The sequence below is a fragment of the Ostreococcus lucimarinus genome, chromosome 3, assembly GCF_000092065.1.
Source record: "Ostreococcus lucimarinus CCE9901 chromosome 3, complete sequence".
NCBI classification, from domain to species: Eukaryota; Viridiplantae; Chlorophyta; class Mamiellophyceae; order Mamiellales; family Bathycoccaceae; genus Ostreococcus; species Ostreococcus sp. 'lucimarinus'.
In genome coordinates, this window is record NC_009357.1 from 883158 (window position 1) to 902586 (window position 19429).

Consider the following 19429-nt stretch of genomic DNA (forward strand, 5'->3'; position numbering starts at 1 on the left):
TCACGGACGCCGAGGGAGCGCTGTTTCCGATATTCGTCGTGAGCATGCTCGGGACGTTTTTGATTCCGGCGACGATCGCGCGACTGGCGAGCGCGGCGACGAAGACGGAACGCGGGAGCGGAGAGGGGAAGGGTGACGCGGCGAGCTCGAAGAAGCAGACGCAGACGATATCGACGGAGATTAGTGACGTAGAGAGTGAATGGGGAAAGGCGGCGATGGCGTCGATGAAACGGCGTAAGATGACGACTGGGAGGCGCGTGGGCGGATTGTTTCGAGGGACCAATTTGTGGTACACGCTCGGGTGGATCGTGATGATCGCGCTGTCCGTGTACATCACGAGAACGCCGTTACAGGAGAAACGGTTCGATCCGTACGATATCTTGGACCTGCGCGTGGGGGCGAGCACGAAGGAAATTAAGAGCGCGTACAGAAAGTTGTCGCTCAAGTATCACCCAGACAAGAACCCGGATCCCGCGGCGGCGGTTTATTTCGCCGAGTCCATCGCGCCGGCGTACAAGACGCTGACGGACGATGTCGCGCGAGAGAACTACGAAAAGTACGGTCATCCTGATGGTAAACAGAGCACCAAGCTCGGCATCGCGTTGCCCGAGCAACTTTTTGGAAAGGGTGGCATGGCGCCGGTGATGCTCATCGTGCTCGTTGTCGGAGGTATCATGCTTCCGCTTTTCATCGCTATGTGTTCGATCCGTAAAATGAACAAATTTGGTGGAAACAACGTGCTCAAGCAGACACAGGTTAATTACGCGCGCATGTTAAAGCCGGTGCTCGCGCTCTCAAAGGTTCCGGAGACGCTCGCCGTGGCGCACGAATTCATCGAGACGCCGTTCCTCGATGGACAAGATGCGGCCGTAAGCCAGCTTCTCAAAGATTACAAGAACGAGTACGAATCGAAAGATCAAAAGCTCATGAAGCGGTTGCCGACCATCATCAAAGCACACATGTTGATCCTTACTCAGACGTCCCGGCGTGCGGCTTCGCTTCCACCTGTGCTCTCCGCGGATGCTAAAAAATTGGTGCTCACCCTGCCTCGATTGATCGAAGAGTTGCTCAAGATCGCAGCGATGCCAATCAACCGCGCCGGTCATTCGTACGCGCGACCGCAGATCAGCGTCATGGAGTTTTACCAATGCTTCACTCAAGGCGTGCCTCTTTCTTCGCGAAAGCGAGATGAAGACGGAAACGCGAGTTTGCTTCAGCTCCCACATTTCTCCACGGAAAACCTCAACGGTGTTGCAAAAAAGTGCAAATCCCTGCACGCGCTGATGAAATTATCGAGCGAGGATCGCAAAAAGCTGTTGATTGGCGCAAGATTTTCTGAGGCCGCGACGAAGGATGTCGAGCGTCAGCTCGCGGTGATCCCACGTGTGACGACTTTTGAGGCGAAAATATCTGTCGACGACGACGACGACACCATCATGGAAGGAGATTTTGTCACCGCGAAGCTCAAGATTAAAATTGGACGATCTGGTGGACCGCTAGGTGGCGCGTTGCCTCCGTTACCGTTTTGCGCCGCTGATCGTACAGAGGGTTGGCGCGTGTTCGTGTACGATCAATCCACGAACACCCTCTTAGCTAGCTCGACGTTAAAGCAGCGCGATGTAGAGAAGGCTGAGCGCGGGGATGAACCTTTGGATTTGTCTGTCCAGTTCGTCGGCTTGCCGAGCGGTATGTACAACGTGGGCGTGTCGCTGATGAGCGACTATTGGATTGGTGTCGACGCCAAGGTTTCGTGCATGATGAAGGTGCTGAAGCCCACCGCGACGAACGTGGCAGCGCGCGAAGCCAAGTCCGCATCGCGTTCGGACGTCACGAAACCGAACGCTGAAGTGGAGGAGGAAGAATCGAGCGAATCGGACTATAGCGATGACGACGAGGACGATTACAGCGATGAGGACTATCCTTCGGATGAAACGGGAACGTCGGAATCCGATGATGAAGCCCGGGCTAGAATTGACGCGATGCGACGTCCTGAACAGACCAAAAACACAGTAAAGGAAGGTGCGACCGCTGCAAAACCGGCGTCAGTGCCGCAGCGAAAGACATCGACATTTGGACAGAAGGCGGCAGCGGCACGTCCCTCGATTCCAGGGCAAGCGGTTGTCCAGCAGACGCCGGCCACGGAAAAACCGGTCGTCGCCGAGGAAGTAAAGCCGGATACTGTTGATAACGTAGACTAAAACACTACACATTGTTCAATGCAACTGGAGCTAAGAACTAAAGATCCTACGTTGTTTGGGAGCCTCTCCCTTCACGAATGATACCAACGACCCATTCCGGATCCGCGCGCCGGGAACCACACGCCAGCGATGTTTTCGACGTATGGGTCCCAAATTAGCGCACAATCACATGACTGCACGAGCTTCAACCGCGACAGCGGACGTCGCTCGCACTCCACTCGCAACGCGTCCCAATACTTTTTCGGATCGCTCGCCCGCGAGCGCTGCGCCGAAGAGAAATCAACCAAATTCCCGAGCACGACGACGACGACCCCTTTCGCCGCGGCGTAGTCCATCGCGAGCTTGAAATCATTATCGGACGTCACTATCAACACCACACGATCGCGACCGCGAACGATGGCTTCTATTTGCTCCTCCCGGACGTCCCAGCCCGTCGGCAGCGCCGCTCTCGCCTCGCGCGCGGCGTCCGCCCAAAACGTCGCCTCCTCGATCGCCGACGCGCGCTCTGTCGCCATCTCGGCGTTCACCCCGCTTTCATCGACCATCAACCGTTTTTTCCCGCTGAACACGGGCGCGTCTTCGCCACCGACCGCGCGCGTCAACGCGTCGCCGAGCGCGTCGTCCGCCGCCTCCGAGCTCGACGCGCACGCCGTCACCTCAACCACCCCTTCCAGCCACTCCCCGTCCTCGGCCAACCTCGCCAGCGTCTGATCGTTCGCGTACGCGCGCACCGGGTGGTTCACGCGCCCGAACGCGGCGCCCGCGGCGAGCACGCGCTCGAACACGACCGCGGCGGTCGCGCTCTTCGGGCATAGATTATCCAAGTCCCAGTACACGTCCACCGTGCGCGTCGACGCGGCGCGCGCGAATCTCGGGCGACGCGCGCGTCCGCGCCGCGTCCTCGCGGGCGCCGCGCGCGCGCGCGCGCGCGTCGCCATGTGCGTAGAATGTACGGACTGTTTACACATACGACCGGGACATTCGGACATTTGGTCACGTTCCGTGTGTACGCTCGTCACGACACCTCGCGCGCGCGCGTCGCCCGCGCCGTCTTTACGACGCGCGACGACAGGTGCGCCGGCGACGACGACCCGACGCGACGCGCGCGCGGCGAAGACGACGCGCATCGATCGTTCGACCGCGCTTCGACGGCCCGCGACGTCGCGCGCGACGCCGAGACGCGGTCGAACGCGCGCGCGGTCGATCGCGCGCGGGCGCGCGCGACGATCGCGTCGGACGGCTCGCGTGACGCGCGCGATCGCCGCGCGATGACGCGCGCGCGATGATGCTGTCGGGAAAATCATCGTTCGCGCGCGGTCGACGCGCGGGCGGTCGATCGCGCGCGGGTGATGGGTGAAGCGCGCGCGATGGGGAGGCGCGCAAAGCCCTAGTGAGAAGAGGGTTGACGCGACGGAGGCGGGAAGGGCGAGGGACTGACGAATGACGCGCGCGTTCGAAAATCACAGAAAGATGCCGCCTAAGTTCGACCCGAACTCCGTTTTGGAGATTTTCATGCGCGCCACCGGCGGTGAAGTCGGCGCTGCGTCTTCGCTCGCGCCGAAGATCGGTCCGCTCGGTTTGTCGCCGAAGAAGGTCGGGGAAGACATCGCGAAGGAAACCGCCAAGGACTGGAAGGGTTTGCGCGTGACGGTGAAGCTCACCGTGCAAAACCGTCAAGCGAAGGTGTCTGTCGTGCCGACGGCCTCCGCCTTAGTCATTAAAGCGCTCAAGGAGCCGTTCCAAGACCGCAAAAAGGTCAAGGGTATCTTGCACACGGGCAACTGCTCTTTGGACGACATCATCGAAGTCGCGCGCACTATGCGCCCGAGGTCTTGCGCCAAGTCGCTCGCCGGTACCGTCAAAGAAATTCTCGGTACGGCCAAGTCTGTGGGCTGCACCGTCGAGGGCGAAGACCCGTCGGACGTGCAAGAATCGATCGATTCCGGGGACATTGAAATTCCGGAAAAGTAGATTTCGCGTTTTGCGTTCGTTAGCCGGAGTGTTATGGAAAAGAGTGATTCCACATTATATCGTCGTCCGCTCGTCTCGTCGCACGAATTCTCGTCAAGTGCTTGCGTTGTGTTCAATGTCTAATGCGGCTATTATGCGGCGCTACAATAAATCGATTTTGGGATCTTGTTGCGGGCGGTGGTGCTATGTGTCGCTTTCGTTCGCGTCGACCAAGGACGACGACGACGACGACGAACCGTTCTTCTTCGAACCGTTCTTCTTTCCGTTCGTTTTAAAGAAGGCACCAATACTTCCATTCTTCTTCGAGCCATTCTTCTTCCGGCTTTCGGTGGTCTCTTGCGGCGTGAACGTAGTGGAAATATTCTTTTGTTGCGCCTCGAGCTCTTGCTGTTGAGCGAGAAGCCGCGACTCCATCTCTGCCATTTCTTCGATGACTGCGTTCATTTCATTTTGAATGGCTTCCATGCGAAGCCGAATGGCCTCAGAGTCTTCTTCTTTCGCCGGAGTTTGCTTGGAAATTCTAGCGAGCATGGACGACACCTTGTCCTTTGTGTTCTCGACCGTCTTTCTCATCGCCGGCGCCTTCGGAGTCGTCTTTTCTTCTCGCTCAACGTTTTCTGAAACTTGTCTTTCTTCGTCTTCGGCATCTGGCGCGTTAGGGCGAATCGCGCGCAAAAGCGTGTTCATGCCTTCATCGAAGCTCTTTCTCGTGTCCTGAGCGGCTCGGTTGACGCGATCATTGATGGACTGCATGCGTGTCTTCCCGATGCCGTTCGAGGAGAGATTCGACAGCAAGCCGTCGTACTCTTTCGACGTCTCAACGCCGCTCTCCTTGGCCGCTTTTTTCAACTCGGTCGCTGCGGAAACCATAGTCGTGCGCGCTTCGACTTCCTTGAAGCTCATGGATCGAACCAAGCCTTGTAATCCAACGCGCATCTTCTCGAGCGTCTTTTCCTCCTCTGCGATTTTCTTAGCGTCCTCACCGTCGTCTCGCATGCGCTGGATCGTCGTAGATTGTTTGGCTATGTTGACTTGCTGGCGTTGGATACGTTTTTCTAACGAAAACATATCAGTCAACATTCCAGCGGTCTCCGCTACCCAGTTATCACCGCGGCCTTCCTTCACTTCGACCTTGAGCTCGGTGGGGTCGACTTGGAAGAAGCGATGCTTGAGCGCTTGCTCTGCGCTCGGGCGCTCGCGGGCTTCTTGATCATCCTCGGCTTCGTACGGCCTCGGACGGAGTAAATCTGCCGCCAACTCCCATCCCGCGCCATCACCAGCGTCGAGAACAGCCGTCTTCGATCGACTAAGTTGACCTTTGTTCGCTTCTCTCCACTTTTGCAAGTCGTACTTGAACTTTTTCAATCCGCGGTTGAAGCTTTGCAACCCACTGTTCGTGCGCAAGCTCGGCATGGCGAGCTGCATTAGTACGATTCCAGTGCTATACATATCGAATCGATCTGGTCTGTGTGATAGCCATGCCGTGGTACCGGCCGCGAGCGCGACAGGTGCGAACATCTTTCGCAGATCGGGGGCGTCGTCCGTCGGAATTAAAAATTCCTCGGGAGGCGCGTATTTCGGATCCATGATGGTTTCATCCGGGGTGAAATTCATCCCAGATCTGAAGCACGCACAAGCGCCGAGATCGATCACTTTAAATTCAGGCGTCGGCTCTCTCGCGAGCACGAGATTGTGCGGTTTCACGTCGCGATGAACCAACCCGGCGCGATGCATCGCCATCAGACTCGACAAGAGCTGCGAAATCGCGCGTTGCGTGATCTCGAGTTCCACCGCAGCGTCGCCGCGATACACGTCATCACGATCCAGTAATGCCTTCGCGAGTCCAGTGGGATAATCTGGCTGCGCGAGATATTGCGCCAACGTGCGATCGCCCTGGTATCTCCACACCAACCACAAGCCTTCCTTGCTCAACGCGTCGTTCGTCCCGGATGCCAACCAATCGTCCCGAGTCACGCGAAACGATCCCACGAACTCCGCGCACGCCCCCTTCGCGTCTCGACTCACTCGATCGTTCATCCAAGACTCGATCTCCTGCAACTCCGCCGCGCCCTCGACCGTGAGCTTCGGGCGCTTGAGCACCACGGCGTCGCCTTTGCGCAACCCGCGCGCGTCGTTCACCGCCACTCGTCCCTCGTACACCACCCCGAACGACCCCTCACCGATCTGACGCTCCATCTCAAAGTCACTCTTCTTATACTTGCTCCCGTTCACGACCACCAGCCCCCGTCGTCGTCGTCCCTCGCGTCTCCGCGTCGTCGCCGCGCGCGCGTCCGCTCGCCGCCCCTCGCCCCGCCGTCCACGCCCGACGCCCGCCGCATCCCGCGCGCCCTCGCGCGCGCCGAGCGACGTCGCCATCCCACGCCGACGCTCGACCGCCTCCGCGCCTCTTCTTCGCGCCTCCCTCGGCGCTCGCGCGCGCCTCGCGTCTCGATTCAAATATCTTCGAGCTCGTTATCCGACGCTTTCGGGTCGTCTTCGCGCCGCTCGCGCGCCCCTCTTCGCCGTCGCGCGCGCGTTCGCGTCGTTTTCGAATCCGCTTCCGTTTCGCGCGTCGTCGACGCGCTTCCGCGTCGACGCGCGTCCGCGTCCGCGTCGCGATGTCGCGTCGATCGCCCGCGGGATGGGTCGCCGTCCCGCGACCCCCTCGCGTGGAGTCGCGACCCGTCGATGGGTGTCACGAGACCGGTCGGTCGTCACACACGGACTAACCGCGTCGTAAGGTGCGGAATAAAGTACGGCGTTTCATACACGATCGCGCGGTCCGCGACGTCGCGACGTCGCGGTCGCGCGCGCGAGACGCGCGCGCGCGCGCGCGACGCGCGACGCGAGAGACGCGACCGTTCTCGACGCGCGCGGATTCGCAGAGACGATCGCGGAACCGGCGCGCGACCGCGAAGAGGGAAGAAGGTCTCGAGACGAACGAACGCACGACTCGGCGTCGCGAAGAACGACGGACGACGGCGCGCGCGCGCGCGCGATGGCGGACGCGCGACGGAGGCGCGATGTATGCGCGACGACGCGCGCGGGCGGGCGACGCGAACGACGCGGCGGGCGGTCAGACGGCCGGGAATGGGTCGGGACGGCGTCGGGACGACGACGCGCGACGCGCGAGGACGACGCGGAGACGCGGACGCGAACGCGAGGATGGGTGATTCGCGACGCGCGCGCGCGTGCGACGGCGGTGACGTCGTCGACGTCGATGGGGACGGCGGGAGGGGCGGGCGCGGGCGCGGGCGGGCGGCGGTGGAGGTTTTTGGCGGCGGCGGCGACGCGCGCGGCGGCGACGAAGGCGGCGACGGGACGCGGCGCGACGCGCAAGGCGAACGGGGGGGGCGCGAAGCCGCGGCGGCGAGAGAAAAAGTTGTCGAGGAAGGAAGAGGCGGGTCGGCGGTTGGCGAGCGGGACGCTGGCGACGGTGTGCGTGCGCACGGTGCTCGCGCCGCTGGAGAGGGTGAAGATTGAGTACCTGTTGAATCGCAGCGCGCTCAAGCTCGAGGCCATGGTGGGGGGGATATTGCGCACCGAAGGCGCGCTCGGATTTTGGAAAGGGAACATGCTCAACATCGCGCGCACGGCGCCGTTCAAGGCGATCAACTTTTGTGCGTTCGACACGTATCGCGAAATCGTCAACCGCACTTTTCCCGAGGGCAGCGACGCGAGGAAAATCGGCTTGGTGTGCGCTGGCGCGGGGGCGGGAATGACGGCGGTCGTCACGTGTTTTCCCATGGATGTTTTGCGCACGAGACTGCTCACGACGGGTGGGAAGGAAAAGTACGGCTCGTTCTTCGCGTGCGTGAAGATGATGTACCGACAAGAGGGCGCGAGCACGTTTTATCGCGGCATCACGCCGGCGCTCGTGTCCATGGTTCCGAACGCGGCGGTGTATTATAGCGTCTACGACGGGTTAAAGAACCGCAGATTAGCCCAACTCAACGCAGAGCTCGCGGCGACGCGGAAGAAGAGCGGATCGAAACAAGCAGAGGAAAATTCTGTGAAAAACATCGAGCAAAAGAACATGATGCTGTACGGCGCCGTCGCGGGCGTCGCCTCGGAAGCGTCGACGTACCCATTCGAGGTCATCCGTCGGCGAATGCAAATGCAAAGCGGTCGATCGTCCACCGCCATGGTGTTCGGTCGAAAAGCGCTCCTGAGTATGGCCACGACGCTTCGCTCCGTCGCGCGCGAATCCGGCTTGAAGAGCCTCTACGCCGGTCTCGGTCCGAGTTGCGTGCAAGTTCTCCCATCCGCCGCGCTCGGGTACTACACGTACGAGATGTTCAAGCTGCTGTTAGAAGTAGATTAATTCGTCACAGGATCGTTCGCGCGACGATCTGACGATAGATTATTTTAATAAAAACAGGCGCCGAGGACGCGACCGACGGCGCCGCCCTCCACACCGCGACGCGCTCGACATGTCCGCGCAGTTCACGCGCGCGGGCGACCCGAACGATGACCGCGGTCCGTCGATGATGGTGCGACACGCCGAGCAGCGCGCGCGCGAGGCGGCGGCGAACGCCGACCGGTACCTACGCGAGACGTTCCCGAGAGCGAACGCGACGACGCTGGCGCTGGCGCTCAAAGAGTTCAACAACGACGTCGCGCTGGCGAAGGACGCGTTGAAGGAGTTCTTCGAAGAGGAAGACGGAGGCGGTGGGCGAGGACGGCGACGGGGACGGGGACGAGGCGGGGAGGAGGACGCGCGACGCGACGGAAAGCGACGGCGCCGCGACAAAAAGGAGAAGCGAGAGAAGGATAGAAAGCACAAGCGCAAACACAGGCGACGCTCGCGTTCGCGTTCGCGTTCGCGTTCGCGCGAGAGATGGCGCGAGCGACGACGGGACGAAGAGGCGGCGCCGCGACGCGCGTTCGGTAACGACGAAGAGGAGCGCCGAGCCGAGCTCGCGGAGGCTCGCAAGAAAGACGAAGAGGCGAGACAGAAAGAGATCGTCGCCAGACTTCGCGCGCACGGCGACGTGAGCGTGATGCGCGAGCAAGAGATACTTCGCCAGAAGTTGCAAATCGCCCATCGCGTCGGCGACGCGAGCGAAGCGGAACGCATCAAGGCTTTGCTGTCAGTCGACGACGCGCTCGCGAAAGCCGCGAAGAGTAACTACGGCTTTCGACCCGGAGATTGATCGCGCCGCGCGCGCGTTTTAGGAAAACTACGCTACTAGATACATTAATCACATTTCGCTACCGTAGTCGAGACGCCTTCGCCTTCGTCGTCGTCGCCGCGAGACGCGGATCGAGCCCCAAAACATCCCCCAAGACGACGTACGCGCACGCCGCGCACGCCCCGACGAGGTGTCCTATCTCGATCCCTCGCAACACGCTGTTCGGCCACGCGAGCCACGCGCGCTCCCAATCCAGCGCCGTCGCGCACGCGCCGCACCACGCCCCCGCCGCGCTCCCGAGCGCCGCCGCTCGCGCGCTCGCCTCCCTCGCCGTTCGCGCGCGCCCGTCCACGAACACCCGCTTCACGTCTTCCCCGTACGTTCGCAACGCTTCCTTCACCGTCTTCTCGTCACCGTCGCCGTCGTCGCGCGCGAGCGCGAACGCCGTCGTCGTCGTCGCGCTCAGCGCGCGCGCCGCCCGCCACGTCCCGCGCGCCGTCTCCGCCGCCGCGCGCGCGCCCGCGCCGAGCGCGCTTCCCGCGAACGCCCCGGCCGCGACGAACCACGCGCACGCGCCCAGGACGTGCGCGACGCCCGCGACGACGCCCGCGACGCGCGCGTCCTCGACGCCGCGAACCGTCATCGCGCGTCCCGCGACGCGCGCCGCCATCACCGCGCGCGTCGCGTCGACGCGCGACGCGCGACGCACCGCGAGCGCCGCCGTCTCGATCGCGCACGCGACGGTCTCGCGCCGCATCGCGCGCGCGTCGCGCGGTGCCGCGGTGCCTCGAATTTCAAGCGTCGCGTCAAACGTCGTCGCGCGTTCGACGCGCGCGCGATGCGCGCGGCGCCGGGCGACGACGAGGTGATGCGCGACTACGTCCAGCGCCTGGCGGCGCGGCAGATGGAGGCGCGACGCGAGCGGAAACCGCGCGCGCCGCGAAGAGAGCGCGCGCGCGTCGTCGACGCGGCTCGACCGCGAGACGAGGAGGACGACGCGCGACGACGCGTCGACGCGCTGGACGCGAGCGGTGCGGACGGCGAGGGCGACGCGAGGGACGCGGAGTACGAGCGGTACGCGCCGACGCACGGAACGATCGCGGGAGGACCGCATCCGGATCCGGTGGTGGAGACGGGAACGCTGGCCAAGGTGGCGCCGCCGAAGCCGACGTACGAACACGGGATACGGGATCTGTGCGACAGCGGTGGACTGAGCGCGCTGCAGATGGAGTGCGTGACGTACGCGTGCATGCGACACGAGCAGAGACTGCCGGGAGAGCGAAATGAAAGGGCGGGATTTTTCTTGGGAGACGGCGCGGGCGTGGGGAAGGGACGACAGATCGCGGGATTGGTGTACGAACACGTGCGACGGGGAGGGAGACGGGTGCTGTGGGTGAGCACGAGCGCGGATTTGAGGTACGACGCCGAGCGGGATTTGAACGATTTGAACGCGAAACCAAAGGTTGAGGTGATTCCTAAAAATACCGCGGCGATGCCGCGCGGAGACTTGAGCGAGCACCTCGACTCGGGCGTCGTGTTTTCCACGTACTCTTTGCTCACGCAGGGCACGGCGAAAGTCAAGAAGGACAAGTATTCGAACAATGACGAGATTCTGAAGATGATCACCAAGAACAGCCGACTGGAGCAGTTTGTGACGTGGCTCAAGGAGGATGAGCGCGGGCCGCTCATAGTTTTTGACGAATGTCACAAGGCCAAGAACTTGTACAACTCGGGTGGCAAACCGACCAAGACCGCTTTGTGTGTGGTGGCGCTGCAACTCGCGATTCCGGACGCGCGTGTGCTGTATTGCTCCGCCACCGGCGCGAGCGAACCGAGGAATTTGGGCTACATGACGCGCCTGGGTCACTTTGGATGGGCCGACACATTCGACATGTTGCAAAAGCTCGAGAGCGCGGGTCTGGGTGCGTTGGAGATGTTCGCGTGCGGGCTCAAGGCCACGGGAAGCTATCTTTGTAGGACGCTTTCGTACGAGCAGGCGGAGTTTGAACTCGTCGATTGTCCGATTTCGGAAGAGTTGAAAATGATGTACAATCGTAGCACCGAGTTGTGGGTCTTGTTCAAAAAAGTTGACGAAGCGATTTCCAAGTTACGCGGCATGGGCGGTGAAGAGTGGGTGACCGCGAACGAGAAGAGCGCCAAAGCGCTCAACAGATTGTTTTGGGCGACGCACCAGCGATTTTACCGTCAGATGTTGCTATGCGCAAAAGTTCCTGAACTCGCGAAGCTCGCTCGAAAAGCCGTCACGCAGGAAAACTTGGCTGTTGTGATCGGACTTCAGAGCACTGGTGAAGCCAGCCTCACGCGCATGGCTGACGAAGCGAACGATGAAGATGACGAAGACTTCGTCAGCTCTCCCGCTGAGATGCTCACGAACTATCTCAAGAACAATTTCCCCACAACTTCGTGCCGCGCGTCTGCGAACAACGCCAGACTTTGGGACACTGTTTTGGCCGATGTTGTGCGCGTCGTCAACACGTGGTGCTCGCAAGAAACCATCGTCGAAGTGCTTGGTCGTAATCCGCTTGATGACAACGTCCCAGCTGCGAACGCGGTTGGTGCCGCGGCGAGGGATGATGACATCGAAGTCGTGCATGAGAAAGGGCTGGACGAGGTGCTCGCCGAGCGCTTAGAGGCGGCCAAACTCGCCGGCAACTTTCTAGATTTGACGGATGACGACATCGAACGACGCGCGCGAAATGGGGTCAACGAGGCTCAGATACGCGATCTCGAGCGCATGGAGGAAGCAAACGCTGCGAATGAGCAGGCGCGACGAGATCGTCTGATTGCTGAGGAACGTCAGCTGGCAGAGTTGAATCGTCGACGCGTTGAAGAAGCTTTGGCCGCGGCGCCGTCGCCGAGTTCGAACGATGAAAATTTGCCGCCTCCGATGAGTCCACCGCCAGAACGACAAGCGCTCGTGGAAAATCGTCAGCAGATTTCACAGTCGGGAAATAAGAGATCTTCTCGGAGCGATGATGGTTCGGATCTGCCGCCCAATCCGCGACAGAAGGTTGCCGGCGCAATTCGCGACGTCGACATCATCGAGATAGACCTTACTTCTTCAGATGATGAGTCGCGAGATGCTTTCAATTCAAGTGTGCAGAAACGTCGAGAAGAGTTCGCGCGCAACGGTCAGATACTCAGTGGTGCCGCGCATACTATGGATATTCCGGCGCCGGCTCGTCCCGACGCTCCCGTCGCTTCTGGCTCTGGGATGCACTTTTCCCGGGCAAACGCGCCTGATCCGCCCAAACCGGCCGTGAACGCTCTTGAACGACTACGCCGTTTCGTTCCAGCAGATCACGCTCCACCGCGCGACGCGCCTCGCGCGAATGCAGGTGTTGTCCGAGTGAAACCCGAGCCTGTTCAAGGAGATCGCCGCCGCGCCGCCGCGCCGGTGAACCTTAAGGACGAGTTCGCCAACGCAGACGCGGAAGATTCAGACAGCGACGGCGCGCGAGAAGAGCTCTCGGATATGGACGAACCATTACCTGACGATGACGTCGAAAACCAGCATCTCGTGCACATCCGCGCTCTTTTGCTTCGAGCGGTCGACTCGTTGCAGCTTCCACCAAATCCGCTCGACAATCTCATCGCGCTCTGCGGTGGACACGAGCACGTCGCCGAGATGACTGGCCGAAAGCTGCATCAGGTCCGACAGGAGAACGGCAAAATTATGACTCGAAAGCGTATGGACGATACGGACGCCGCGAACGCCAAGCTGATGAACATGACCGAGAAGAGAAAGTTCCAACAAGGTGAAAAACTCATCGCGATCATCTCCGACGCGGCGAGCACCGGTATTTCTCTCCAGGCGGATAAACGTGTCCAAAATCAGCGTCGACGATGCCATATGACGCTTGAGCTTCCCTGGAGCGCTGATAAGGCAATTCAGCAGTTCGGTCGTTCTCACCGGTCGAATCAGTCGAGTGCTCCGCTCTATCGCATTCTCATGACGCCGTGCGGTGGCGAACGACGCTTCGCGTCCAGTGCAGCCAAACGTCTTCTTTCGCTCGGCGCCTTGCTCAAGGGTGATCGACGCGCGCTCGGCGCCGGCCAAAGTCTGCAAGCGTTTGACATAGATAACGCATACGGCTCTGAAGCGCTGAAGCGCATGATTTCTGATCTCAAGCGCGACACCGATCCCATGCCGACTGTGCAGTACACGGAGGCGCAGCTTGACGCCATCATCAACATCATTCGAGGCGAGCTCGTGAAAGTCGGTCTCGCCGACGAAGACAATGGCGACGGGAGGTTTACACTCAAAGGCAACAAAACTAAAAATTCTGGTCTGAAGATCTCCACATTTTTGAATCGTCTTCTCGGGATGCCTATCGAAATGCAAGAAATTGCATTCGACTACTTTACGCAAACGTTTGAAGGCGTCATCAAGGATCATAAACAACGTGGCAAGTATGACTCGGGCGTGACGAATATTACCGGTCAGAGCATCGTCTCAAAGCCAGAACACAACAAAGTTGTTCACAAGTGTCCGACATCTGGTGCTGAGACCAACGTTCGCTTAGTGGTCAGCGACTCCGGCGTTAAATATCGTCAAGTGTGCGCCATGATGCGCGATTACGAAGAGAATCGAGAGGCCTTGTTCGAAGGATCAAACCAGCGTGGACTGTGTGGATTCTACATCGCGACGTACGGGACTATGGCCAAGACGAACCGACCGAACGTCTGTTACGCGCATGAAATTAGGAACATGGGCCAGCAGAATCAAAATTCGATCAAGAATCCGCAAATGCAGATCACGCGTGCGAATAAGCTCAACGCTTCAAAGATGGACCTGGACAACTTGCAGGCAAACTACAAGAGAGTAGAACTTACCGATATTGACGGCGTGCTTCGTTTTCGTGAGCTGTGGAACTTTTGGTATGACTTCTTCAAATCCACGTGTGTGCACGGCAAAACGTGTAAGCAGGGTGTAGGGAGGCGGATGTGCGACGCCGGGAAACGTTTCCGGAACGATCTGCTCATTTGCGGCGCCGTGTTACCGGTATGGAATCAGATAAATGACCAATTCAAGGGTATGGTGGCCACGGAAGAAGGAACTGTTCGCGAAACTCATTTGAAAGTGATGCGCGCGCAGACCACGCTTGGCGAAAAGATTGTCGGATTGAAGCTCGCGTCCATCGCAGTCGAAGATTTTGACGATTACGTTCGATCACTGCAAACCACGATTGAAGACAGAACCAAAGGAGGAGTTGGCCATGAACGACATGGCGGCGAAATTCACTATGACGAATATTACGATGACGACGATCTGTATTGAACACACAAACTGCGAACGGCGTAAACGTCGACGAACGCTGAAAAATGCTAAACGTCGCGTTACGTCGAAAAGCTCCGCGCGGAGCTCGTAGATAGCTACAACACTACACTAGAACGATTGAATTGAAATTTGTACACCATCAACGCACGCTCGACGCGACAGACTTCGCCGGCAAAGCGATGCAGCCGCTCGCGTCGCATCGCAACACGACCTTCGCCACGACGTCGGCGCCATACGGAATCGTCGTGTGACCAGTCATTATCCATGCACCATCGGTGTCATCGCGTTCGAAAGTCTGCGTGCAGAGTAGAGTCGCGCCATTGGCGACGGTTTCTAATCCAGTGAGCGTTGCGAGGCCCTTTTCGATCGTCACGTCGAGGTCGCTCACTATGATACCCTGCGGTCGGCGATCTGGTCGCAAAACAACGTCCCATCCATCGAGACGCGCACCCTTATCGACAAGCGGCGCCAGCGCGCTCTGTCGCGTCTTACTCTTTGACCAAATAGCCGCCATCGCTTCTTCGTCGCCCTCGCCCAGGGCGCGATAAAAGCCTTCGTGTATGGCGACGATTTCGCTCAATTCGGGCACGTCGCGTGGAAGCGCTTGCGAAATCGCGCCGCGCCCACCGCCCGAGGCGATTCGAGTGCCTTCCTCCTTCGACGTGAGCGCCTCGGACGAATCTAATGTCGCGCGTTTCCACGCTTTCTCCGCCTCTTCATCTTGTTTGTTCCCCGGCCGGTTCCGAGGAAACGTGCTCAACAAAACATCCCAATTCGGCGCGCCCACGCCAGAGCCGCGAATCATGCCGCTCGTGGAAATGGTCAAGTACCCGCCCGACGCCGCCGCGTCACCCATCAGTCGCCGGAAATACCCGCTCCAATCGTCGTTTCGCGTCGGCCACGCGAGCCATCTTCCCGCGCCGGCGCCCGGAAACGCCTTAACGACGTCCTTCAAAAGCTCCCACCGTCCCGGTCCGACGTCCGCGACGGCCGACGTCGCCGCCGCGCTCTCGCGCTCGACCACGGGCACGACTAAAATCCGACTCTGTTCCAACCGCCGTCGATACGGCGTCGCCGCCATCAAATCTCGCTCCACTTTCGCCGCGTCGCCGTACACCACCGCGACGCGCGCCACGTCCCGCAGCTCCCCCAGCGCGAACCTCGTCTCCTCCCGAAACTTATTCCTCTGAATCACCGTCATCTTCCCCAGCGCCAGCTCTCGCTGCAACCGCTCCAGATCTTTCTTCCGCTTATCCGCGTCAACCTTGGCGAGCGTCGCGCACGCCGCGAGCCCGCCCGCGTTCTCCAGCAGCGCCGCCGTCGCCTCGGCGCTCCCGCCGCTCCGCGCCGCGTCGCCGATCGAGCTCGGCAGCGACAGCGCGAGTCCGAGCGCGAGCGAGCCGACGAGCGTCAGTCGCGGGTAGAACCACGCCGCGCGCGACTCCCACGTGCGCAGCGTCGCGTCGTCGAAGCGACCGCCGCTGAGCGCATCGGTGCGCGCGTCGTCGCGCGCGCGCTCGACGACGACGTCGTCGTCGCGACGCGACGCGCGCGAGGACGCGCCGCGCGCGCGGTCGCGCGCGACGCGCGCGCGACGCGGCGTCGCGCGACGCGGCGACGACGCGACGACGCGCATCGACGTCGATGAGTGACGACGACGCGCGGACGCACTTCGCGCCGCGTCGAGCGCGCGCGATGCGCGCGACGACGGCGACGACGGCGACGGCGAACGCGCCGCGCGCGCGCGCGAGCGACGGCGACGGCGACGCGCGACGGCGACGCGCGACGCGGCGACGCGACGGCGAGCGCGCCGCGAAAAAAGATGACGACGCGGCGTCGCGGCGCGCGACGTGCGCGGCGGCGGCGCTGACGGTGGCGATGGCGACGACGACGCACGCGCGACCGGTGCGGGCGTACGCCGATCGACGCACGGTGGTGCGGCGAGAGATAAAGCGCGAGGACTTTGAGTCGCTGCGAGACTTTGAACGCGCGAGGAGCGGCGAACGCGCGAGCGAGTCGGCGAAAGATTCCGAGCGAGGGATTCCCGTGACGCTGAGCAGCTCGAGCGAGGGCGAGAACGAGAGCGCGATGATGTACACGGAGCCGCCGAGACGGGCGACGGCGCGGAGGAAGGGGGCGTTCGACGCGCGACGGGCGGCGAGCGCGGCGTTTCAATGGAGCGTCATAGGGGGAGTGGTGTACAGCGTGCGCCGGGCGCAGAGACGGTCGGAAGACGTGTCGAAGAATCTCGCGCGACGGTTCGCGTACGCCGACGCGGAGCCTGACGCGCTCGTGGGGACGCGTTGGCGCGTGTACGCGGACATAGGACGAGAATCGGGCACCTGGATGCCCCCGGCGTGGGGGCAATCCGGCATGCGTTTGGTGTGTCCGATCGCCATCGAGTTTAAAGACAACGGCGTCGTCGAACCCATCGCAACGGGCGCGTTCACGCCGACGAAGTTTGAAGCGGGCACGTGGAGCATTGACGGTGACACGCTGCGGTTCAACCTGAAGATGGTCGGCGGCTTGCGGCGAGGCGACATCGAATTCGGCGAAGAGTCGCTGTACTTTAAAACCTTGGCCTGGGGCGATAAAGTCAGCGCGAACAAAGGCCGCATGCTCGTGAACCAAACTCGGTTCTTAATCCGTCGCGAATGGCGTTCGGTGGGGACGTTTAAGACGGAGCGCATCGCCGCCGACGAAGACGCCGGCGCGCAACTCGTGCCGCCCATGCGCGTTCGCGTGCCCGAATGAGCGGCGACGGTGCACACGCGCACGAAATGAATGAATATTATCATAGTTTTAGGGTTCATACCCCCGTAGTCTACTTTTACCCCGAAATTTGCCTGCTCTCGCACCACGCCGCGATTTCCTCCACCGTCGCCTCCATCGCGTCCGCGTTCGCGTTCGCTCGCACCCAAACCTCCTCGTACGCCTCCTTCGCCTCCTCCACGACGACTTGAAAGATGTCACACTCCACATTTTCCCGTATCTTCTTTTCCGAGTACCCTCGCGCCGCCAACCGATCGTACAGCGTCGCCGTGTCGTCCACCAGCGTCAGGCACGTCACCAAGTCGAACCACCGCTCCGGGAACAGCTCGCACGAGTGATAATCCACCACGCACGCCTCCCCTCGCGCCGCGTGCCCCTCGAGCAGGTCTTCCATGCGATCCAACAGCGCGTCCTCGTCCAGCTCGTGCGTGTCCGCGTCCTCGACGTACGCGCCGTGAAAACCTTCGCGCGCGCACAGCGCCCCGACGTCGATCCTCTTCGCGTCGATTCGCGTCGCCAGCGCGTCCGCGAGCGTCGTCTTGCCCGCGCCCGGGACGCCGGTGACGAGGATGAACGGCCTCGCGCGCGTTGCCGCCGTCGTGGGCGCCATGACGCGCTTCCGACGCGCCCGAACGTGCCGCCACTCGCCGTCGCGCCGATGGCGTCGCTCGTTCGCGTCGACCCGCTGCGACGCGTCGCGGCGAGCGCGGACGACGACCGCGGCGACGACGCGAATCACGACGCGCGCGAGCGCACCGCGGGGCCGCGCTCGATGCTCGAGGGCGAGGCGCGCGAAGAGACGTACGCGCGGTCGCCGTGCGAGGACCTCGCGCGATTGACGCTCGCGGCGCTCCTGTCCGTCGTCCAGGCGGCGTGCGCGTGCGCGCTGTGCGCGCTTTACGCGGTGCGCGCGGTGACGCCCGCGCCGGTCGAGCGGTTTACGCGCGCGCGGGCGTTCGACGTCGCGTACGCGGTGTACGCGAGCGCGCTGGGGCGAGCGGCGCATCGAGGCGCGGTTTCGATGACGCGAGGCGGCGGGACGCACTCGACGGCGCACCCGCCGATGGCGTGCGGCGGGAAGTCGGTGATAGTGAGCGTGCCGTTCATGAACGATAATTATTCGTACGTCGTCGTGGATTCGGAAACGCGAGAGGCGTGCGCGATCGATCCCGCGGATCCCGAGGCGACGCTGGAGTGCGCGAAGAAAATCGGCGCGCGGTTGACGACGGTGTTGACGACGCATAAGCATCACGATCACGCGGGAGGGAACGGGAGGTTGGTGGCGATGATGGCGGAGGAGGAGAACGGTGCGGTCGCGATGAAGGTGTACGGACACGCGCGAGATGGGTGTCACGGGGTGAACGCGCGCGTGGAGCACGGGGACGTCGTGCGAGTCGGGCGCGGGACGCGGTTTTTGGTGACGCACGTGCCGTGTCACACGCGCGGGCACGTGGTTTATGGATTATTAGGGCAGGAATACGAAGACGATGGCGAGACGGCGCCGTCGCTGGCGGACGTCAAGGCGATGTTCACGGGAGACGCCATCATCAACGGCGGCGTCGGGGCGTTCTTCCACGGCGACGCCAAGGATTGTTACGAAAATCTTCACGAGCGTCTGGCCGACGTCTCGGACGATTGCTTGGTGTTCAGCGGGCACGAGTACATGGAGACCAACTTACGGTTCGCTAAAGCGATCGACGTCGCGGATGAAATCACGGCAAATTGCTTTTTCGCCATTCTGTTGCACCGGCATAAGCGCGCGAGCACGATGCCGTCGTCGTTTCGCGTCGAGCGTCGACTCAATCCGTTCTTCAGGTGTCGCGATCGAGAGTACTTGAGAACGCTCGTCGAGACGAAGAAGGAGTTCGCCAAGGCAAAACAACGACCATGGTGGCACAGATACTTTGGGCCCGACGCGAAAACTCTCGCGGAACGGCGAGAGCGAGAGGTGGAAAACGGCGCGCTCGCTCGCCTCCTCGCGTCGGCGAATCACGAGTTGGCGGCGACCAAGGAAGAGGCAGTGGCGGGTATGAACATGGTGATAAATTTGA

General features: G+C 61.6%; 11 protein-coding genes across 11 annotated transcripts; 7 read left to right on the forward strand and 4 right to left on the reverse strand.

The window, feature by feature from the left end:
* Positions 1 to 20: 20 nt before the first annotated feature.
* Positions 21 to 2198, forward strand: OSTLU_33834 (IISP family transporter: Translocation protein SEC63-like protein; the record flags this gene model as incomplete). The annotated part of the gene is made up of 2 exons (XM_001416750.1): positions 21 to 195; positions 277 to 2198. Coding segments are annotated over 2 exons (2097 nt in total), but the record flags the coding sequence as incomplete, so codon positions are not given.
* A 71-nt stretch (positions 2199 to 2269) lies between these two features.
* On the reverse strand, positions 2270 to 2743 carry OSTLU_30863 (predicted protein; the record flags this gene model as incomplete). Its single annotated transcript, XM_001417048.1, has 1 exon — positions 2270 to 2743. The coding sequence occupies one exon, from the start codon at positions 2741 to 2743 to the stop codon at positions 2270 to 2272; it is 474 nt and encodes a 157-aa protein (XP_001417085.1).
* Positions 2744 to 3668: 925 nt separating this feature from the next.
* Positions 3669 to 4169, forward strand: RPL12 (Ribosomal protein L12, component of cytosolic 80S ribosome and 60S large subunit; the record flags this gene model as incomplete). The annotated part of the gene is made up of 1 exon (XM_001416751.1): positions 3669 to 4169. One exon carries the CDS (start codon positions 3669 to 3671, stop codon positions 4167 to 4169), a length of 501 nt encoding a protein of 166 aa, XP_001416788.1.
* Positions 4170 to 5324: 1155 nt separating this feature from the next.
* Positions 5325 to 6413, reverse strand: OSTLU_2726 (predicted protein; the record flags this gene model as incomplete). The annotated part of the gene is made up of 1 exon (XM_001417049.1): positions 5325 to 6413. A coding segment is annotated over one exon (1089 nt), but the record flags the coding sequence as incomplete, so codon positions are not given.
* A 976-nt stretch (positions 6414 to 7389) lies between these two features.
* Positions 7390 to 8493, forward strand: OSTLU_33920 (MC family transporter: adenylate (Brittle-1 protein); the record flags this gene model as incomplete). The annotated part of the gene is made up of 1 exon (XM_001416752.1): positions 7390 to 8493. The coding sequence occupies one exon, from the start codon at positions 7390 to 7392 to the stop codon at positions 8491 to 8493; it is 1104 nt and encodes a 367-aa protein (XP_001416789.1).
* A 109-nt stretch (positions 8494 to 8602) lies between these two features.
* OSTLU_30867 (predicted protein) lies at positions 8603 to 9325 on the forward strand (the record flags this gene model as incomplete). Its single annotated transcript, XM_001416753.1, has 2 exons — positions 8603 to 8840; positions 9072 to 9325. 2 exons carry the CDS (start codon positions 8603 to 8605, stop codon positions 9323 to 9325), a joined length of 492 nt encoding a protein of 163 aa, XP_001416790.1.
* An 817-nt stretch (positions 9326 to 10142) lies between these two features.
* OSTLU_30868 (predicted protein) lies at positions 10143 to 14606 on the forward strand (the record flags this gene model as incomplete). The annotated part of the gene is made up of 1 exon (XM_001416754.1): positions 10143 to 14606. The coding sequence occupies one exon, from the start codon at positions 10143 to 10145 to the stop codon at positions 14604 to 14606; it is 4464 nt and encodes a 1487-aa protein (XP_001416791.1).
* A 139-nt stretch (positions 14607 to 14745) lies between these two features.
* On the reverse strand, positions 14746 to 15807 carry OSTLU_30869 (predicted protein; the record flags this gene model as incomplete). Its single annotated transcript, XM_001417050.1, has 1 exon — positions 14746 to 15807. One exon carries the CDS (start codon positions 15805 to 15807, stop codon positions 14746 to 14748), a length of 1062 nt encoding a protein of 353 aa, XP_001417087.1.
* Positions 15808 to 16484: 677 nt separating this feature from the next.
* Positions 16485 to 17360, forward strand: OSTLU_14816 (predicted protein; the record flags this gene model as incomplete). Its single annotated transcript, XM_001416755.1, has 1 exon — positions 16485 to 17360. The coding sequence occupies one exon, from the start codon at positions 16485 to 16487 to the stop codon at positions 17358 to 17360; it is 876 nt and encodes a 291-aa protein (XP_001416792.1).
* A 103-nt stretch (positions 17361 to 17463) lies between these two features.
* Positions 17464 to 17970, reverse strand: OSTLU_8345 (predicted protein; the record flags this gene model as incomplete). Its single annotated transcript, XM_001417051.1, has 1 exon — positions 17464 to 17970. A coding segment is annotated over one exon (507 nt), but the record flags the coding sequence as incomplete, so codon positions are not given.
* A 495-nt stretch (positions 17971 to 18465) lies between these two features.
* Positions 18466 to 19194, forward strand: OSTLU_6929 (predicted protein; the record flags this gene model as incomplete). Its single annotated transcript, XM_001416756.1, has 1 exon — positions 18466 to 19194. A coding segment is annotated over one exon (729 nt), but the record flags the coding sequence as incomplete, so codon positions are not given.
* Positions 19195 to 19429: the final 235 nt, after the last annotated feature.